Source organism: Hippocampus zosterae, chromosome 11 (genome assembly GCF_025434085.1).
Source record: "Hippocampus zosterae strain Florida chromosome 11, ASM2543408v3, whole genome shotgun sequence".
Taxonomy (NCBI): domain Eukaryota; kingdom Metazoa; phylum Chordata; class Actinopteri; order Syngnathiformes; family Syngnathidae; genus Hippocampus; species Hippocampus zosterae.
The window spans coordinates 6765398-6782411 of record NC_067461.1 but is presented as its reverse complement, the minus strand read 5'-3'; the positions used below and the strand labels follow the sequence as shown (position 1 = coordinate 6782411).

At 46.2% G+C, this 17014-nt stretch overlaps 3 protein-coding genes across 4 annotated transcripts in view; 1 reads left to right on the top strand and 2 right to left on the bottom strand.

Annotated features, from left to right (window-relative positions):
- The window catches only part of pno1 (partner of NOB1 homolog), a 139477-nt gene that overhangs the window by 93906 nt on the left and 28557 nt on the right, over positions 1-17014 (top strand). The window lies entirely within an intron of this gene.
- LOC127610260 (elongation factor 1-alpha 1) lies at positions 361-5066 on the bottom strand. The gene is made up of 8 exons (XM_052080205.1): positions 4904-5066; positions 3693-3883; positions 3285-3464; positions 2913-3209; positions 2678-2828; positions 1828-2084; positions 1375-1609; positions 361-1157 (listed from the first exon to the last, which is right to left on the bottom strand). The coding sequence occupies exons 2-8, from the start codon at positions 3834-3836 to the stop codon at positions 1033-1035; spliced, it is 1389 nt and encodes a 462-aa protein (XP_051936165.1). The 5' UTR covers positions 3837-3883; positions 4904-5066; the 3' UTR covers positions 361-1032.
- On the bottom strand, positions 6654-17001 carry slc17a5 (solute carrier family 17 member 5). Of its 2 annotated transcripts, XR_007964795.1 has the most exons (11): positions 16817-17001; positions 14540-14736; positions 13230-13463; positions 13022-13109; positions 12854-12940; positions 12633-12751; positions 12279-12440; positions 11752-12032; positions 11581-11671; positions 10330-11048; positions 6654-6809 (listed from the first exon to the last, which is right to left on the bottom strand). XR_007964795.1 is itself a non-coding variant. In XM_052080204.1 (10 exons), the coding sequence occupies exons 1-10, from the start codon at positions 16902-16904 to the stop codon at positions 10908-10910; spliced, it is 1488 nt and encodes a 495-aa protein (XP_051936164.1). In that variant the 5' UTR covers positions 16905-17001; the 3' UTR covers positions 10283-10907. The 2 variants fall into 2 exon arrangements, 1 of the variants encoding a protein (XP_051936164.1); XM_052080204.1 differs by lacking the exon at positions 6654-6809 and having other exon boundaries at positions 10283-11048.

The following is a 17014-nucleotide window of genomic DNA, read 5'->3' as shown; positions in this document are numbered from 1 at the left end:
CTTGGACTTGAATAGGCATTGATTCCTGACAGTCTTAGTCTAAACTTGGGCTGATGTCAACTCAAAATCAAGAGCAGACGTTTCAAAGTCTTGCTCTTTGCTTAGCCTTGACTAAGTTCTGGTCTTGACTTTGCATTAGACTCCTTTAAGTCTTGGTCTTTGGGTCTTGACATGGTGTTCCTGGGTTGATTATGCTAATTTGACGTTCTATTTTAAAGACCCCTCCAAGCTTTTTAGTGTGGAAAACTGACACGTTTGGCCCCAATCTAGTTTTAGATTAGTCTTGGTCCTATTTTTTGGGGATGGGGAAGGAATCCTTCTGAGTTGCACAGAAAACATACAAAATAACAGAGGACATGCTGAGTGGAATCTTGTTTAATGTCGCAAAGCGTCTTGTGCCATCTTATAGTAAAGGTGCAATAGCTTAGTCAGTTTTGAAATATATCTCCAGTGCATGTGCAAAGTGCCAATGAAAGTGCTTCAAGAATTCAGGAGGCTTACTTTGGAGCCCCCTTTTGGAAAGGACACACAATGCCATTTGTTTGAAATGCCACTTAAAGCTGAACCACAACGAAACGTTACGTTCTACCGACTTACTACTCAGAAGACCAAACGGTAGTTTTCAACTGCGTGTCTTGGGCTCATACGCAGCGCAGTGCAATGATGTTAAACAAGACAACGAAGAAAGGACAACATTCACCATGTAAACAGTACCTGTACTCGAAAGCTATACATAGGCGATAGATTGTAATACCCCTAATTGAACGCTATCACAGAAATGGCATTGCCATGAATGAAATGAACAATGCACACTTAAAACGTTTGCGTTATTATCTTGTATATCATGGGTCATCCAACTACGATAGGAGTCATCAGATTTACGTGATTTTCTTTCCTTCGGATGCTTTTTCGATGCATTGTGATGATTAACCAGTCGTTGGTTATTAAGTTAAAGCAGCCAATCGTGGGATGGAGCTGGATGATTGATTTCCTGCCCTGGGAGACCCTGGGGTCGGCAGCGTAGCACAACATTCATTTGTTCCTCTGAGCCTTCTGGGCAGACTTGGTGACTTTACCGGTGGTGGAGGCTTTCTTCTCCACACCCTTGATGACGCCCACGGCCACCGTCTGTCGCATGTCGCGCACTGCGAAGCGACCTGCAAGTCAGGTTAGTAAAGAAATATTAAGCAATCTGCGGACAACAGAACTTTTTTTTTAAGTTCCCACGGAATCACAAGTCTTGTTATTGTGGCCAAGGCAATTTGAAGAAATGTTACTGTTCTTGGAAGACTGTCATCTTGAAACTCGAAATGTCAGATTTTTTCAATCCCATGTTTTGAGAATTGCGACTTTAGTCGTTCGCCTGAGACTTACCCAGTGGGGGATACTCAGAGAAGCTCTCAACACACATGGGCTTGCCCGGAGTCATGTCAACGATGGCCGCGTCTCCGGATTTAAGAGATTTGGGATTGTCCTCCAGCTTCTTGCCGGAGCGGCGGTCAATCTTTTCCTTGAGCTCAGCGAATTTGCAAGCGATATGAGCCGTGTGACAGTCCAGAACTGGGGCATAGCCGGCACTGATCTGGCCTGGGTGGTTAAGGATGATGACCTGCAGACACGATCGACGGCAAAGCATGTGGTCAAGCAGAATTTTTGGCACCCAAAATGTTCACAAATTGAAATGATCCCATAAAGTAATGGAGATAGATTTAATCTGTTCCAGTTATATTTACCATTTTATTATAGCTTTAGTGAAAAATACATCAGTTTTTTTTCCCTGAAATGTAAAAAGGGTCTTCTGGAAATAACAATAGTATTAAGAGCCACCTGAGCAGTGAAGCTCGCAGCCTCCTGCGGTGGATCAGTTTTGCTGTCGCCAGCCACGTTGCCACGCCGGATGTCCTTCACGGACACGTTTTTGACATTAAAGCCAACGTTGTCACCGGGCAAGGCCTCAGAGAGCGCCTCGTGGTGCATCTCCACCGACTTCACTTCGGTGGTTATGTTGACTGGGGCAAACGTAACCACCATGCCGGGCTTTAGGATGCCCGTTTCAACACGGCCGACAGGAACGGTGCCAATACCTAAGCGGAGAGAAAACTGCGTCAAATATGAGATATGTCTGCAACTTATTGCAAAATTGCTAATCGAGCTACACTTTTTGGTCTCCCAATCCAGAGCCTGTGGGTTTGATCCCCTTGTGACCATGTCGATCGAAGTGGCCCTGCGCAGTCTGTGAACGAGGAGCCGCTGTGAAGCGGTTTGAATGCCTTGTGACTTGAAAAGCACAACAAGGTCGCTGCTCCCCCGCATTGAGAGGGGGTTGATGAGGTGGTTCGGGCATCTCTTTAGGATGCCTCCTGGATTCCTCCCTGGTGATGTGTTTCAGATGCATCCCACCTGGAGGATGCTCCAGGGAAAATCCACTCCATTTTGGAGAGACTGTTTCTCCGCTAGCCTGGGAATGCCTCTGGATCTTCCTGGAAGAACTGGACGAAGTGACTGGGGAAAGAGACCTCTTGCCTGTTTTAGCTCCTGACCTGACCTGACCCCAGGTATGTGGAACAAAATGGATAAATGGATGGCCAATTTCTGATCTCTTACGGCACAATTAATGCGTTTGGGAATCACTGGCCGGCGCTGTGCGGACACAACATATTGGAAGTGCTTGACATGCCTCCAATCTTGTAAACATCTTGAAGGGGCAGACGGAGAGGTTTGTCTGTTGGCCGCGTGGGTGGCTGAATGGCGTCCAGGGCTTCAAGCAACGTGGTCCCCGACGCATTGCCATCCTTCCTGTTGATCTTCCACCCTTTAAACCATTGCATCTACAACACCGAAAACTCCGTAAACATCAACGGACGTACGGTACGTTAACGCAGCAGGACACGAAGTGAATGTTTTTAACATACATTGGGGCTGCCGTCAAGCATGTTGTCGCCATTCCAGCCAGAGATGGGCACGAAAGGCACGGTGTCCGGATTGTAGCCTATCTTCTTGATGTAGGTGCTGACTTCCTTGACAATTTCCTCATAGCGCTTCTGGCTGTAGTTGGGCTCGGTGGAGTCCATCTTGTTGATTCCCACGATGAGCTGCTTCACGCCCAGCGTGTAGGCTAGCAGGGCATGTTCCCGGGTCTGCCCATTCTTGGAGATGCCAGCCTCAAATTCCCCCACGCCGGCAGCTACGATCAGTACGGCGCAGTCGGCCTAAAACACGAGAGACGGTTTGGAATATCGACGCAACGCCGGTCAACTCGGTGACTTGGTCCACACGTTGCCTACCTGCGAGGTTCCAGTGATCATGTTCTTGATGAAATCCCTGTGGCCTGGAGCGTCGATGATGGTCACGTAGTACTTGGTTGTCTCAAACTTCCATAGCGAGATGTCAATGGTGATGCCACGCTCTCTTTCGGCCTTCAACTTGTCCAGCACCCAGGCATACTTGAACGACCCCTTCCCCATCTGGAAGACATCAAGGAAACTCTTTGTTAGCGAATGCTAATCTGTGTTAACATTGCAGCTCACCAGACAACATTTTGGAAAAGGCAGTTAAGACTTAGTTGATTAATATCACACTTAATGGTTGATAAGGCATTCCCAGAGACCCAAGTATTTATATACCCACAATTGCGTATCGGACGTAAAAACCCTTCAAAGGGTTTTGCAGGGCATCATCTCGCACGTTCTTACCTCGGCAGCCTCCTTCTCAAACTTCTCGATGGTCCGTTTGTCAATGCCGCCACACTTGTAGATGAGGTGGCCCGTGGTGGTGGACTTGCCCGAGTCCACGTGACCGATCACCACGATGTTGATATGGACCTTCTCCTTGCCCATGATGAGTGACAATGCAGGCTGAAGTCAAGAAAGGCTCAGTTGGGCTTCTGCAAACGTGGCACGTAGAATCGGTGAGTTCACTATCCTTTTTTTGGGGGGATGGATTACTAACAATACATGGCTAAACTTTGATCTGTTGCTAAACCTAACCATTAATTAATAAATACTATAACACATATTGCCTATATTATTGTTCTGAACCCTGATGTACTAGACAAAAAAATTATGACAGATTAGGAATTGATGCAAAAAAAATCCATCTAGAAAGTTTACCAGGATCGATAATTTTTTTTTTAATCATGCAAAATGTGTTTAATAGTGTAATTAGTGGGGGTGAAATGCAACCAACCTAATGGCGCATGAGCGCCACCAACAGATATTGTCCTTCCCCTGCAAGGAGAGCAATCTCAATTGACAAGTTTGCTGGCACCATCTAGTGGTGGAGGTCTGAACCACACCCTAATCTCAAATATTTGCTTTTTCCGCAAGAATGACTATGCTACGTCTCCTATTTTGAAAAACTTGGAAATCAAGACACTTGTATCTTAAAGCTTCACTGTGTACAGCCTTCCCTTCTGCATTCCATCCAGCCGTCCCTACCAGTGATTTTTCAACGCTATTGTCCCTGTGCTGACGCTCGCTGGCAACAATGTTTACCCCGCCCCCCACCCACCCCCTCAAAAAATCAATTTTATCAGCCATCGCTCTCGGAATATCACTGCAGTAGACATTCTTTATTATTTTTTAATCAACCAAGTATTCGACATTCAGAGCAAGGTTGTACACAACCTCACCCTTTCTTGTCCAGTAGCGTCACTGCTGCAGTTGCCGCAGTGCACCCACCCTCCACCCCAAAAACACTGCGCAAACTTAATGTCAGATGGCTCGGGGTATGTTAACGCCGGATGGGCAATACAAGAGCCTGCGCCATGTTCACTCAACACCGCAACTCTCCATCCCCCCAACCCACAATAAAAAAAATCCTCTTTACACTGTCGTAGCATAATATTCTCAGGATATAAGATGATGGTGGGAGTAGCCTATTTATGACGTAGAGTGTTGCTTACCTTAGCAGCTGCTGGTTTTGTTTCTACTGCTGTTGTCAAATGCAGGTCGTCTGAGGCAGGGAGCGCGCGCGCGCACACTCTTGACAGACGACCCTGATCCGCTTGCAGGCGCGCGCACGACACGCAGAAGGGAGGAGTGTGGGTGATTGTATAATCGCGCGCACACGCACTTAGTTATCCAGAATCGGCTGTTTTGCCAATTACCGTCTATATGTGATTATGATTTGATATTTTACTGTTATACAATGTGTTGTATGTATTGCCAGTCTTTTTTAAAATTTAGTTACGTTTTGAGAACAGCAGAGGGCGCACTCGACTCATCTATCCACTGTCCATACCAGCCGGCGGCCAATTCATTTGGTACACTTTTCAAAAATAAATTGCTTGCAAATACGAAAGATGAACTGAAATGCTGTGGAATTAACTGTTTTGGTTGGATGTAGAATGCGACCAAAATTAATCACAAGATATCCGGAATGAGCTGAATATAGCTACAATGGTTTGAATCAGTTAGTGTGAGGTATTTAAAATACAGTTGGTAATTTTGCTGTGGAAAATAAAGCAGTATTTTGATTAGAAAAGGTGGGAATTTAGTGAATATGGAGAAAAACCGTTCCCAACTTATAAATGTTATTACTCGCCAAGTTTTAGAAACATGAATGAATATGATTAAGATATCCTTTATTTGTCCCACACTGTGGAAATTTACAGCCTCCAGCAGCAAGAATGTAGGTAGAAAGAAGAAAAAAGAAACAACAAACACCGTTCAATTAAGTACAATATAAACAAAATGGATAAATCGCAGTGCTATTTACAATTGTCTTTCACATCATTTAATTATTATACTATGCGGTCCAGTATGAAAACTACAAATGAAACAAAATGTTAAATTTGTATATCTTGTCAAATATGAGTCTTCTAACTTTGTAAAAGCAGTTTTGTCTTATTTTCCCATGTGAGGATGTAACTAGTTTTGCAGTTCCTCTTATTGAGATTTAGGAATCATTATCACTTTTTGTCTGGCCTCGACATGCACCAAGATTGTATTTCCACAAGTGTTTTTATCCTGTTAAAAATAGATTTTAGGGGTCCAAAACCTCACTCCCTGAAAAGTTCAAAAACATTTTGTTTGACCGATAAACATAAAATAGGGTGGGCATACCCATCATGACAGGATGACATGACAAAGTCTGAAGGACCCATGCCTAAAATCAAACAGGAAATAAGCCATTTTATTTTTCAGTGGCCAATTTGTGACAAATTCCAGGGCTTTTACTTTGACAAATTCATTGGCCCAAATGAGACCCAAACGGAAGCAGTTAATACAAAATGGATTGATGGTGCAAAAAATGTAGTTTGAGATGATATTATTGCGAGACCAAGCTTCTAACTTAATGATTTACTCGATGGATTGTGTTTAAATGCCATTAAGCCACACCCCTGCCCCTCTCAAAACGCATTATTGTTACATCATATTTTACTCCCTCATAAAGTAATATAAGAAATGCAAAAATGGTTACACGCATTTGACACATGAGTTGACATGAAAGACAAAATCACGGACTGGTTTTATGGCAATGTTTCAAAATCACCTCTTTCTATGCAAGTGTACATAAACAGGGGTTTCCAAAGACTGATTTTAGAAGGTTTCATTCAAAGGGTGAAGAATGATAAACGTTTGCACAACACTGCTTTACAGTGATTCCATTTTGTATACATTCATTCTCACTTCAAGAAATACTGTGCATGATTATTATTATTTTCTTTTTTTGTGCGACCATGTTCAAAAGCTTAAGGCACAAGTACAAAATCGGTCAAGATGTGACATCTGGCAAATGTGCAAAGTGGACCGTCTTGTCATTTCTAATACTAAAGTATTTAAAAGCTAACTTCTGTCTTTTGTGTACTTTAAAAAAAAACGCCCGCTTTAAATTATTAACCAAAACGGAGTGATCCCTTTTAATTCCATGATGCCACACCTGAGAATTGCAAAACACTAAAAAGTTGCATCTTATCCATCCATCCATCCATCCATCCATCATCTACCGCTTATCCGGGGCCGGGTCGCGGGGGCAACAGCTTTAGCAGGGAAGCCCAGACTTCCCTCTCCCTAGCTACTTCTTCCAGCTCTCCCCGGGGGATTCCGAGGCGTTCCCAAGCCAGCTGGGTGACGTAGTCTCTCCAGCGTGTCCTGGGTCTTCCTCGGGGTCTCCTCCCGGTGGGACATGCCCGGAACACCTCACCAGGGAGGCGCTCAGGAGGCATCCGAATCAGATGCCCAAGCCACCTCATCTGGCTCCTCTCGATGTGGAGGAGAAGCGGCTCGACTCTGAGCCCCTCCCGGATGACCGAGCTCCTCACCTTATCTCTAAGGGAGAGCCCGGACACCCTGCGGAGAAAACTCATTTCGGCCGCTTGTATCCGGGATCTCGTTCTTTCGGTCACGACCCATAGCTCGTGGCCATAGATGAGGGTTGGGACGTAGATCGACCGGTAAATTGAGAGCTTCGCCCTTTGGCTCAGCTCCTTCTTTACCACGACAGACCGATACAACGTCCGCATCACAGCAGACGCTGCACCGATCCGCCTGTCGATCTCTCGCTCCCTCCTGCCCTCACTCGTGAACAAGACCCCAAGATACTTAAACTCCTCCACTTGGGGTAATATCTCCTCCCCGACCCGGAGGGGGCAATCCACCCTTTTCCGACTGAGGACCATGGTTTCAGATTTGGAGGTGCTGATTTTCATCCCAACCGCTTCACACTCGGCTGCGAAACGCTCCAGTGAGAGTTGTAGAGCCCCGTTTGAAGGAGCCAACAGCACCACATCATCTGCAAAAAGCAGGGATGTAATACTGAGGCCCCCAAAACAGACTCCCTCAACGCTTCGGCTGCGCCTAGAAATTCTGTCCATAAAGATTATGAACAGAATCGGCGACAAAGGGCAGCCTTGGCGGAGTCCTACCCCCACTGGAAACGGTTCCGACTTACTGCCGGCAATGCGAACCAAACTCTGACATCGGTGGTATAGTGACCGAACAGCCCGTATCAGGGGGTTCGGTACGCCATACCCACGAAGCACCCCCCACAGAACTCCCCGAGGGACACGGTCAAACGCCTTCTCCAAGTCCACAAAACACATGTAGACTGGTTGGGCGAATTCCCACATACCCTCAAGGACCCTGCTAAGGGTGTAGAGCTGGTCCACTGTTCCACGGCCGGGACGAAAACCACACTGCTCCTCCTCAATCTGAGGCTCGACTTCCTGACGGACCCTCCTCTCCAGCACCCCTGAATAGACCTTACCAGGGAGGCTGAGGAGTGTGATCCCTCTGTAGTTGGAACACACCCTCCGGTCCCCCTTTTTAAAAAGAGGGACTACCACCCCGGTCTGCCAATCCAGAGGCACTCTCCCTGTTGACCACGCGATGTTGTAGAGGCGTGTCAACCAGGACAGCCCCACAACATCCAGAGCCTTGAGGAACTCCGGGCGGATCTCATCCACCCCTGGGGCCTTGCCACCGAGGAGCTTTTTAACCACATCGGTGACTTCAACCACAGAGATAGGAGAGCCCACCTGAGAGTCCCCAGGCTCTGCTTCCTCAAAGGAAGGCGTGTTGGTGGAGTTGAGGAGGTCTTCGAAGTACTCTGCCCACCGGTTCACAACGTCCCGAGTCGAAGTCAGCAGCGCCCCATCCCCACTGTACACAGTGTTAGTGGTGCACTGCTTCCCCCTCCTGAGACGTCGGATGGTGGACCAGAATTTCCTCGAAGCCGTCCGGAAGTCGGCTTCCATGGCCTCACCGAACTCTTCCCACGCTCGGGTTTTTGCCTCGGCGACCACCGAAGCCGCGGTCCGCTTGGCCAGTCGATACCCGTCAGCTGCCTCTGGGGTCCCACAGGCCATAAAGGCTCGATAGGACTCCTTCTTCAGCTTGACGGCATCCCTTACTGCTGGTGTCCACCAGCGAGTACGAGGATTGCCGCCACGACAGGCACCAACCACCTTACGGCCACAACTCAGATTGGCCGCCTCAACAATAGAGGCACGGAACATGGTCCACTCGGACTCAATGTCCCCCGTCTCCCCCGGAACATGGGAAAAGCTCTGTCGGAGGTGGGAGTTGGAACTCCTTCTGACAGGGGATTCCGCCAGACGCTCCCAACAAACCCTCACTATACGTTTGGGTCTGCCAGGACGAACCGGCATCTTCCCCCACCATCGGAGCCTACTCACCACCAGGTGGTGATCAGTTGACAGCTCCGCCCCTCTCTTCACCCGAGTGTCCAGAACATGCGGCCGCAAATCCGATGATACAACTACAAAGTCGATCATCGAACTGCGGCCTAGGGTGTCCTGGTGCCAAGTGCACATATGGACACCCTTATGTTTGAACAAGGTGTTCGTTATGGACAATCCGTGGCGAGCACAGAAGTCCAATAACAAAACACCACTCGGGTTTTGATCGGGGGGGCCGTTCCTCCCAATCACGCCCCTCCAGGTATCACTGTCATTGCCCACGTGAGCATTGAAGTCCCCCAGCAGAACAATGGAGTCCCCAGCAGGAGTACTCTCCAGCACACCCTCCAAGGACTCCAAAAAGGGTGGGTATGCTGAGCTGCTGTTTGGTGCATATGCACAAACAACAGTCAGGACCCGTCCACCCACCCGAAGGCGGAGGGAGGCAACCCTCTCGTCTACCGGTGTGAACCCCAATGTACAGGCACTGAGCCGGGGGGCAATGAGTATGCCCACACCTGCTCTGCGCCTCTCACCGTGAGCAACTCCAGAGTGGAAGAGAGTCCAACCCCTCTCGAGAGAACTGGTACCAGAACCCAGGCTGTGTGTGGAGGCAAGTCCGACTATATCCAGTCGGAAATTCTCTGCCTCACACACCAGCTCGGGCTCCTTCCCTGCCAGAGAGGTGACATTCCATGTCCCAAGAGCTAGCTTCTGCAGCCGAGGATCGGACCGCCAGGGTCCCCGCCTTTGGCTGCCGCCCAGCTCGCATTGCACCCGACCCCTTTGGCCCCTCTCATGGGTGGTGAGCCCATGGGAAGGGGGACCCACGTTGCCTCTTCGGGCTGTGCCCGGCCGGGCCCCATGGGTGTAAGCCCGGCCACCAGGCGCCTGCCAACGAGCCCCACCTCCAGGCCTGGCTCCAGAGGGGGGCCCCGGTGACCCGCGTCCGGGCAAGGGAAACCTAGATCCATTTATTTTTGTCGTCATTGGGGTCTTTTGAGCCGTGCTTTGTCTGGCCCCTCACCTAGAACCTGTTTGCCATGGGTGACCCTGCCAGGGGCATAAAGCCCCAGACAACTTAGCTTCTAGGATCATTGGGACACACAAACCCCTCCACCACGGTAAGGTGACGACTCATTTCTAATACTAAAGTATTTAAAAGCTAACTTCTGTCTTTTGTGTACTTTAAAAAAAAACGCCCGCTTTAAATTATTAACCAAAACGGAGTGATCCCTTTTAATTCCATGATGCCACACCTGAGAATTGCAAAACACTAAAAAGTTGCATCTTAGTATCCACTATTTAAAATAAAAATCAAGATCTGGAAACGATTTTGGCACAGCCCAAAAAAATAATCATAAACTGAGGTGTCTGTATGAAAGGCACAAAGTGATAAAGCCCATCAGCTGTTGTGAAAGGGGCTAAGCGAAACAAGCTGCCAATTGGCGATCCCATAAGTGACCAGACTAGAAATGAAGATTCTAGGAGATGACGAGACTCCTTCACACAGCCCTTCAAAAGCAGGTTTTCACCCACGTAATTGTGTGAAAGGTAGAGAAAACAATATAATGGCTAAAAACAAATGATAAAATATCCCAGCTCTTTCGGTAGTTAAGTGAAATCCCATTATATTGCGGTTGTTCACGTCCACGACATCAAAAGGTGGGTTTGGAACTTATCCCCTGCAATAAGTGGGAGTTGACTGTTAAGACAGTAAATTCGACTGAACTCTGTTTTCTTCTTACGTAAGCGTGCTTTGGTCTTAGTCTTGGGCGGTGTAGGAGTCGGCGTGGATGGCCCAGGGCTGCACGTTGCCTTGACCGAAGATGCTGTAAAAGGTGGCGCCAAAGATGTTGATGGCCGCCGCGATGTAGAAGACCGTCTGCCATTCTTCGATGGTGTTCTAACGCAGATAACAAGGCACTCTCTTTACATTCTTATTTTCATCGTCAAAACTCAAAATGTTTCAGGTCTGACGTGTTGCTTTGGCATTAAAAACATTCAGATACTTTATGCGCACCCAATGTCTTATTTTAATGGTTTAAACCATTAAAAACATTTTTTAATGTACACCAATAATCCTCCTTAGATATTTGAAACTAAATGGGGTTAACGGGTGTCTGATGCCTTATTTATACCCTTCTAACAGTCAAAAGTTAAGACAAAAAAAAGAAGAAAAAACCCACACGCATCTGACTTTTTTTTTAAAATCAAAATTGAGTCCAAAAAATCTAACCAAACTTAATCAGTTGTTTTGACATTCAGTTTGACTTCTCATTTTTAAAGTATTGGACAATTGAAATTCAATTCTATATTAATACGTACAATACAAATTCAACCTCTTTAAAAAATTCTGTTTTAAAAAAAAACTCTTATTTTGAAAATGGTTGTAAATTTTGTCAACCAAAAAAAACAATTTTTTTTTAAAGTCTTACGTTTACAGTGAGGCTTCTTGCAATGACTGGTCCCACCATCCCAGGAATGGTAGCGAAGCAGTTGGTGATGCCCTGCAGGATCCCCGCGTACCTGTCGGGATGACGCCACCGACAAGTGAATGGTACGTTCCGGTCCACTTGCATCGGGGGCCACCGATAACCAATACTTACGAAGGGGCGATGTCCAAATGGTTGATGTTGAAGCCGGACGACGACAGTCCACCCAGCGAAGAGGAGACGGTGAGGAAAGTCAACGCCAAAGTGTAGTTGCATCCTGTGTAACCGGTCGCCACCAAGAAGACGGCCGGTCCGATCATACCCACGACGGAGAAAAATTTCCGGACCGTGACGGTTTGGTAGTGCCACCTTTCCCGCAAGTTGTCGGCCAGCTGACCGCTCAGCAAGGTGAACATGGCGCAACCCAGGTAAGGCAGAGCCGACAACAAGCCGTTCTGATTTGGAGAGAAGAGTGATGAAATGTGATTTTTGTTCATGACATCAACATGTGACGGCATATTGACAAACTAATTCCAGATCCAGACAGCACCCGTCAAGCCCCTTAATTTGGCATCCAACTCAATGCGGTTTGTTGCCAATTGACTTCCGATCCGAGAAAGGAATCGGTCACGTTTCTGTTTTCTGACAATTTCGATTTAAAGTGTTCTTGGGCTGCGTCAGAATTTGGGAGACGTCCTCACCTGCTGTATGCTGAAGCCCAGGACGTCATTCATGTAGGTAGGCAGGAGGGTGAGGAGGGTGTAGAAAGTCCAGTTGTACGAGAAGTGAGCCACCACAATGGCCAGCAGCGGGCGCGACGTCACGATGGCTCGCCAGGGAATGCGTTGGGCCAGTGGCGACAGCTGGTATCAATCACCCAAAAAATGGCACAGTCGGTACGTCATGAATTAACATTTGAGTCAAAATGAGCTGTTTTAATGTTTTGTAAAAATCTAAACTTTTTTTATTTTGCCCCAAAGCGGCATTTTCGAGACACGTGGTAACGCCAGCATCTAATTTGACTTTGTTGTATGCATCCCAGGACGACGCCTCACCTCCTTCTTCAGTGAGCTCGTGATGTAGATTCGCTCCTGCTCCGAGATCCACGGGTGACTGTTTGGACTGTCAAATGCCAGGAATGCCCACAGCATGAACCACAACAGGCCCACTACACCTTCACATACAAATTGTACGCCCCCCCAAAAAAAAAGTCCAAGTCATCCCGTGCACTTCATGTGTCAAACCAGAGTTAACATGACTGAATCGGCGCTGTTACCAAAGATGTAGAAGACATAGGTCCAGTCCAGGTAGAAGCAGATTTCACCTGAGAGCGGGAGCGACACCACCGTCCCGATAAGGATTCCTACCATACACACGCAAACATGCATGTAAAACTTTAACAAGGAAATCTTGACGTGCCGCTCGATGAGCTTGTTGGTCTCACCGATCTGGGAGCTGGTAAGAAGACGACTCCTCTCCAGGGGCGGAGCCCATGCTCCCCACATACTGAACATGGCTGGGAAGGTAACACCCTTAAAAAATAAAATAAATACAGGTACGTACACCCACAACAAGCTTTTGAGAACATTTTTGTCAGTTGTGACATGTGCGTGTGCTTTTTCTGAAAGGATCCCAGGCTGCTGACGACATACCTCCCCGACGCCTTCCAGGACCCTGACGGCTATGAGGTAGCTGGCGCCCAGGTCGGCAGCCAAGGGGGTGAGCAGCGTAAACACCACCGTCACCAGGGTGCCCAAACCCAGCAGCCACTTGGCCCCCAAGCGGCCCGCCAGGTAACCCCCGGGGATCTGGGTCAGGATGTAGCCATAGAAGAACGAGCCCAGGATCCAGCCTTGCGTCTCAGAGTCCCAGTCGTACAGGCTGGCCTGTCACAAAAGCCTTTTTTTTTAACACCCCAAATAAAATGTTGATGGGGAAAAAAAGTGATCGTCTTAAGACAGGAGTCATATTTTTCCTAAAACAAAAATTGGAATGCCACAAGAACAAATTACATTTTCCTGATTAAAAAAAAGAAAAAAGACCCATTTTTAAGGGGGGGGGATTAAATTGTGAAAATATAATTTTTCAATAATGTACTGTATATATTTTGGGGAGATTGTCACATTTTTTAACTAAATTACAGTGGTCAAATTAAAGTAGTCTTTTAATTCTTTGAAAATAGGATTCCTCATTATTTTCAATGAGAATAATGTATTTTGATGGGGCGGGAAATGTCATTGTCAAAATAGTAAACTAAGTGTGGTGTTTAGATCGGGGGTTTGGGGGGGGGGGTCATCGCCGGAGTTCTGAGAAAACAAAATATTTTTTTTTGACAGGAAAAAAGGGGTCATTTTTTTTTCAGTGAGAAATCCAAGAAACAATGTACAACGTATGTGTCAATATTTTTGCTTGAAATCATTTTACCCGAGCGTGGATGTGCCAGCGACAGTGGCCGATATTTTGTGTTCAAGCCATGTGAATGAGCCCAGTTGATCAGAACAGGTGCGCGTCAGGAGAAAATGTTTGGCGGGAAACTATGTCAAGCATACCTGAAGGCTAGTTTTGTTTGATTTCAGTTTTTTTTCCTAATAATAAAAACGGCAATGGAGCCATGGGAAGAAGTGGCACTTGAGACCGAAGACATCTAAAAAGTAAGACAAATTCTTTTTGGTCAATGCAGTGTCTTGTTGGTCTTTGTGTTGGAAAAGCAAAAACTGTAACAAATGAAGTGCTTATCCCCCCCCCAGCCCCTTTTGAAAAGTGATGATTTCATAAGAACACAATGTTGGTTTTTGAATAAGCGCTAGAACGTTCTATTTTTATTTCTCAGTATTTTGGGATGTGCAAAAAGTAACTTCTAGAAACAGGATATGTATATTTTTTAAATATTCATACTTTTTTTGTCGAATAAGGTTCTATTTTTGATAGAAAAAAATCTTAAATGGAAAAACCAGCAAATTACAGTGTGGTTGTGTTTGGGCCGCGCCGGGCTGGGATGGGCAGCACACACGGAGCCGCTGTGGTTGTGTTGCTCTTGTTTGGTGGTGTTGAGCATGTCCACCATGGCCACACTCAGATTGACACGCAGTGCGTAGACCACGAAGAAACCGAAGCAGGACAGCAGGGCCAGGCTGTAGCGTGCCGAGCAACATGCTGGAGCTGGCGGACAAAAAAAAAAGGCTTGCGGGAGAGTCAAAACAAATGTTCTTGGACGATGACCACGCTTGGGACATAAATCAACTTTCCCCATTGAAATGAGTGAAAATGGCAATCCGTTCCCGCCTTCCATAAAGAGAATTTCATTTTTGGGGGGCATGATGTTTCTTAAAAAAAACTAATACTGTACTTTACATATACTAATAACATCATTGAATAGATCAAATAATGAAGATGTTTTGCCTTTTTTTTTTTTTTTGCTTTGGTTCAATGGGCTTTGTGCTGCTCCTTCTGGTGTTGGCCACCTGGAAGCGCTGTTACACATCCTCTGTAAACTGCTGTAAAATTTGTCATTCTTCGCGGAGGAGTGTTTGCATTAAACTAACGGAGATCAGGGCAAAATTATGTGGCCGTTTTAACGACAGGTGTAATGCTCTAGTTCAGGTGTCACCAACATTTTTGAGGGTGAGAGCAACTTCATGTGTACCGATTGTGTGAAGGGCTACCAAATTGATACACGTCTGAAATAACATATTTGTCCAAAATACCTTCAATAATATGAGGATGTGTTATTTTTAATACTTGATGATTTAAATTGTCAGACTTTGATCGTGTTTCGAAATGTCTCACAGTACTGCCAATGTTTGCATTTTTAAATCATAATTTCTACTAGCAAATCACAATGTCCAGGCACTGGCGGGCTACTCAAGTGGTCTTCACGGGCTACCTGGTGCCCGCGGGCACCATGTTGGTGACCACTGCTCTAGTTTATGCTTACTTCAAACAATACATTTCAATTGGAAGTGGCAATAAAAAGCTTGACGCCTCTTTCCTAAATATTTGTCATTCCATCTGCAAAACTGGTTCTTGTTTTTCATGCTAGTCTCCCAGGATTGCACTCCCAAAAAAGAAAAAGCCTGAATGGAAGCTCATCTTGAAAAAGTTGTCGGTTGAGTCAGTCTTATCTCACACCACCAGTGGATTGAGAAATAAAACACAATTGTGCAAAAAATAAAATTAAAAAAGGTCGTTTTTGGGTTTCCGCTTGAGTCCCGGTTACCTTTAGACATCAGTCATAAGTCCCTGAATAGTCCCAAAAAAACTTGTTTGTTTTATTTTTTTAGGGCCAAATGCTGATGTACAAAATGAGCCCTGTGATATTATAATCAGTAAAATGGGACATGTTGATTTTTTTTAATAGGGAAAAATGAGTAATTTAAATTTTTTTCGAGAAACAAGTCGTTTGTTTGTTTTTACTAAAATCGCACACACAAAAACATGAACAATATTAGGCTTTCGTTTTACCATGCATTTTTGTTTAGTAGAATGTAATCACTTTGTTTTTCTTCAAGATCTCTTAAGTGCGCCATTCAGCGGCTCGTCAGTTTCTGCGAGTACACCGTAGCGAATTACTCCTCTTCTCTCGGGTTCCGCAGTACACTACGGTGAGAGATTTGTGTTAAAATTATCAACAGTTACATCCGCGATGGCTCGTTAGCGTTCAATGGAGACAGCAATACTGCCTCCTCGTGGACGGAGAAGGCATGGCCTTTCAACACGCTCCTGAGACCTGTGTGTATATCTTGACACGGCCTGAGGTTTTGAATTAACATTAAATGCGCGTGTGCGTAGATCCAACTACGTACATTTGAAAACTCGCACACAAAATCGAATACTCACAAATGAACAGTCATGACAAATGCACACAAAACAACAACAAAGGCGCATATTCGTGTATCATAGAGCACCTGAAAATCACAACTTTGTGGATCTGTGAAAATCAAATACGTTTGTGCATTTGAGAAACATGTCAACATCGAGGATGTCCGTGGGTGAATTTGAACACGAATCTCTTCATAGTTCACCATATAAAATGTGCCGTGTCAACAAGCAGAAAAAAGCTTCCCGCTCTAGATGAAGTCACAAAGTGTAACAACATTAGGACACAATAAAATTCAAGTAAAAGTGTAATAGATGCGTAATAACATTGATACGGGCAAATGTCAGTCGGTGTCAACCAACCGGCGACATGCTCACAGCTTGGGCGACTCGTCACCGGCCCGCCCGCTCACGGTTCTCTTACCCGGCTGGATCTTGTCCTTTCGTCCGCGGTGAAGAAGAGGTTCCTGCTGCTGCTCCTCGCTATCCGTGTCCGAACAGCGCGATTCCATTTCGATTACTTTGCAGCAGACATGACGAGCGACGAACGCTATTGCCTTCAGCAGGAAATCGATGCGGAAAACAGGGACGAAGGCTCCTCCCACTCACGTGATGTCTCGCG

What these genes read in the sequence shown, in the direction of transcription:
- LOC127610260 (XM_052080205.1), bottom strand. Translation starts at nt 3,836, where the DNA reads ATGGGCAAGGAGAAGGTCCATATCAACATCGTGGTGATCGGTCACGTG. An exon ending in AGATGTTTACAAGATTGGAG is followed by an intron (nt 2,085 to 2,677) that starts GCATGTCAAGCA and finishes CTCTCCGCTTAG; the next exon opens with GTATTGGCACCGTTCCTGTC. An exon ending in CTCTGAGTATCCCCCACTGG is followed by an intron (nt 1,158 to 1,374) that starts GTAAGTCTCAGG and finishes CCTGACTTGCAG; the next exon opens with GTCGCTTCGCAGTGCGCGAC.
- slc17a5 (XM_052080204.1), bottom strand. Translation starts at nt 16,904, where the DNA reads ATGGAATCGCGCTGTTCGGACACGGATAGCGAGGAGCAGCAGCAGGAA. An exon ending in TCCTGGAAGGCGTCGGGGAG is followed by an intron (nt 13,110 to 13,229) that starts GTATGTCGTCAG and finishes TTATTTTTTAAG; the next exon opens with GGTGTTACCTTCCCAGCCAT. An exon ending in CAAGAAGCCTCACTGTAAAC is followed by an intron (nt 11,049 to 11,580) that starts GTAAGACTTTAA and finishes TATCTGCGTTAG; the next exon opens with AACACCATCGAAGAATGGCA.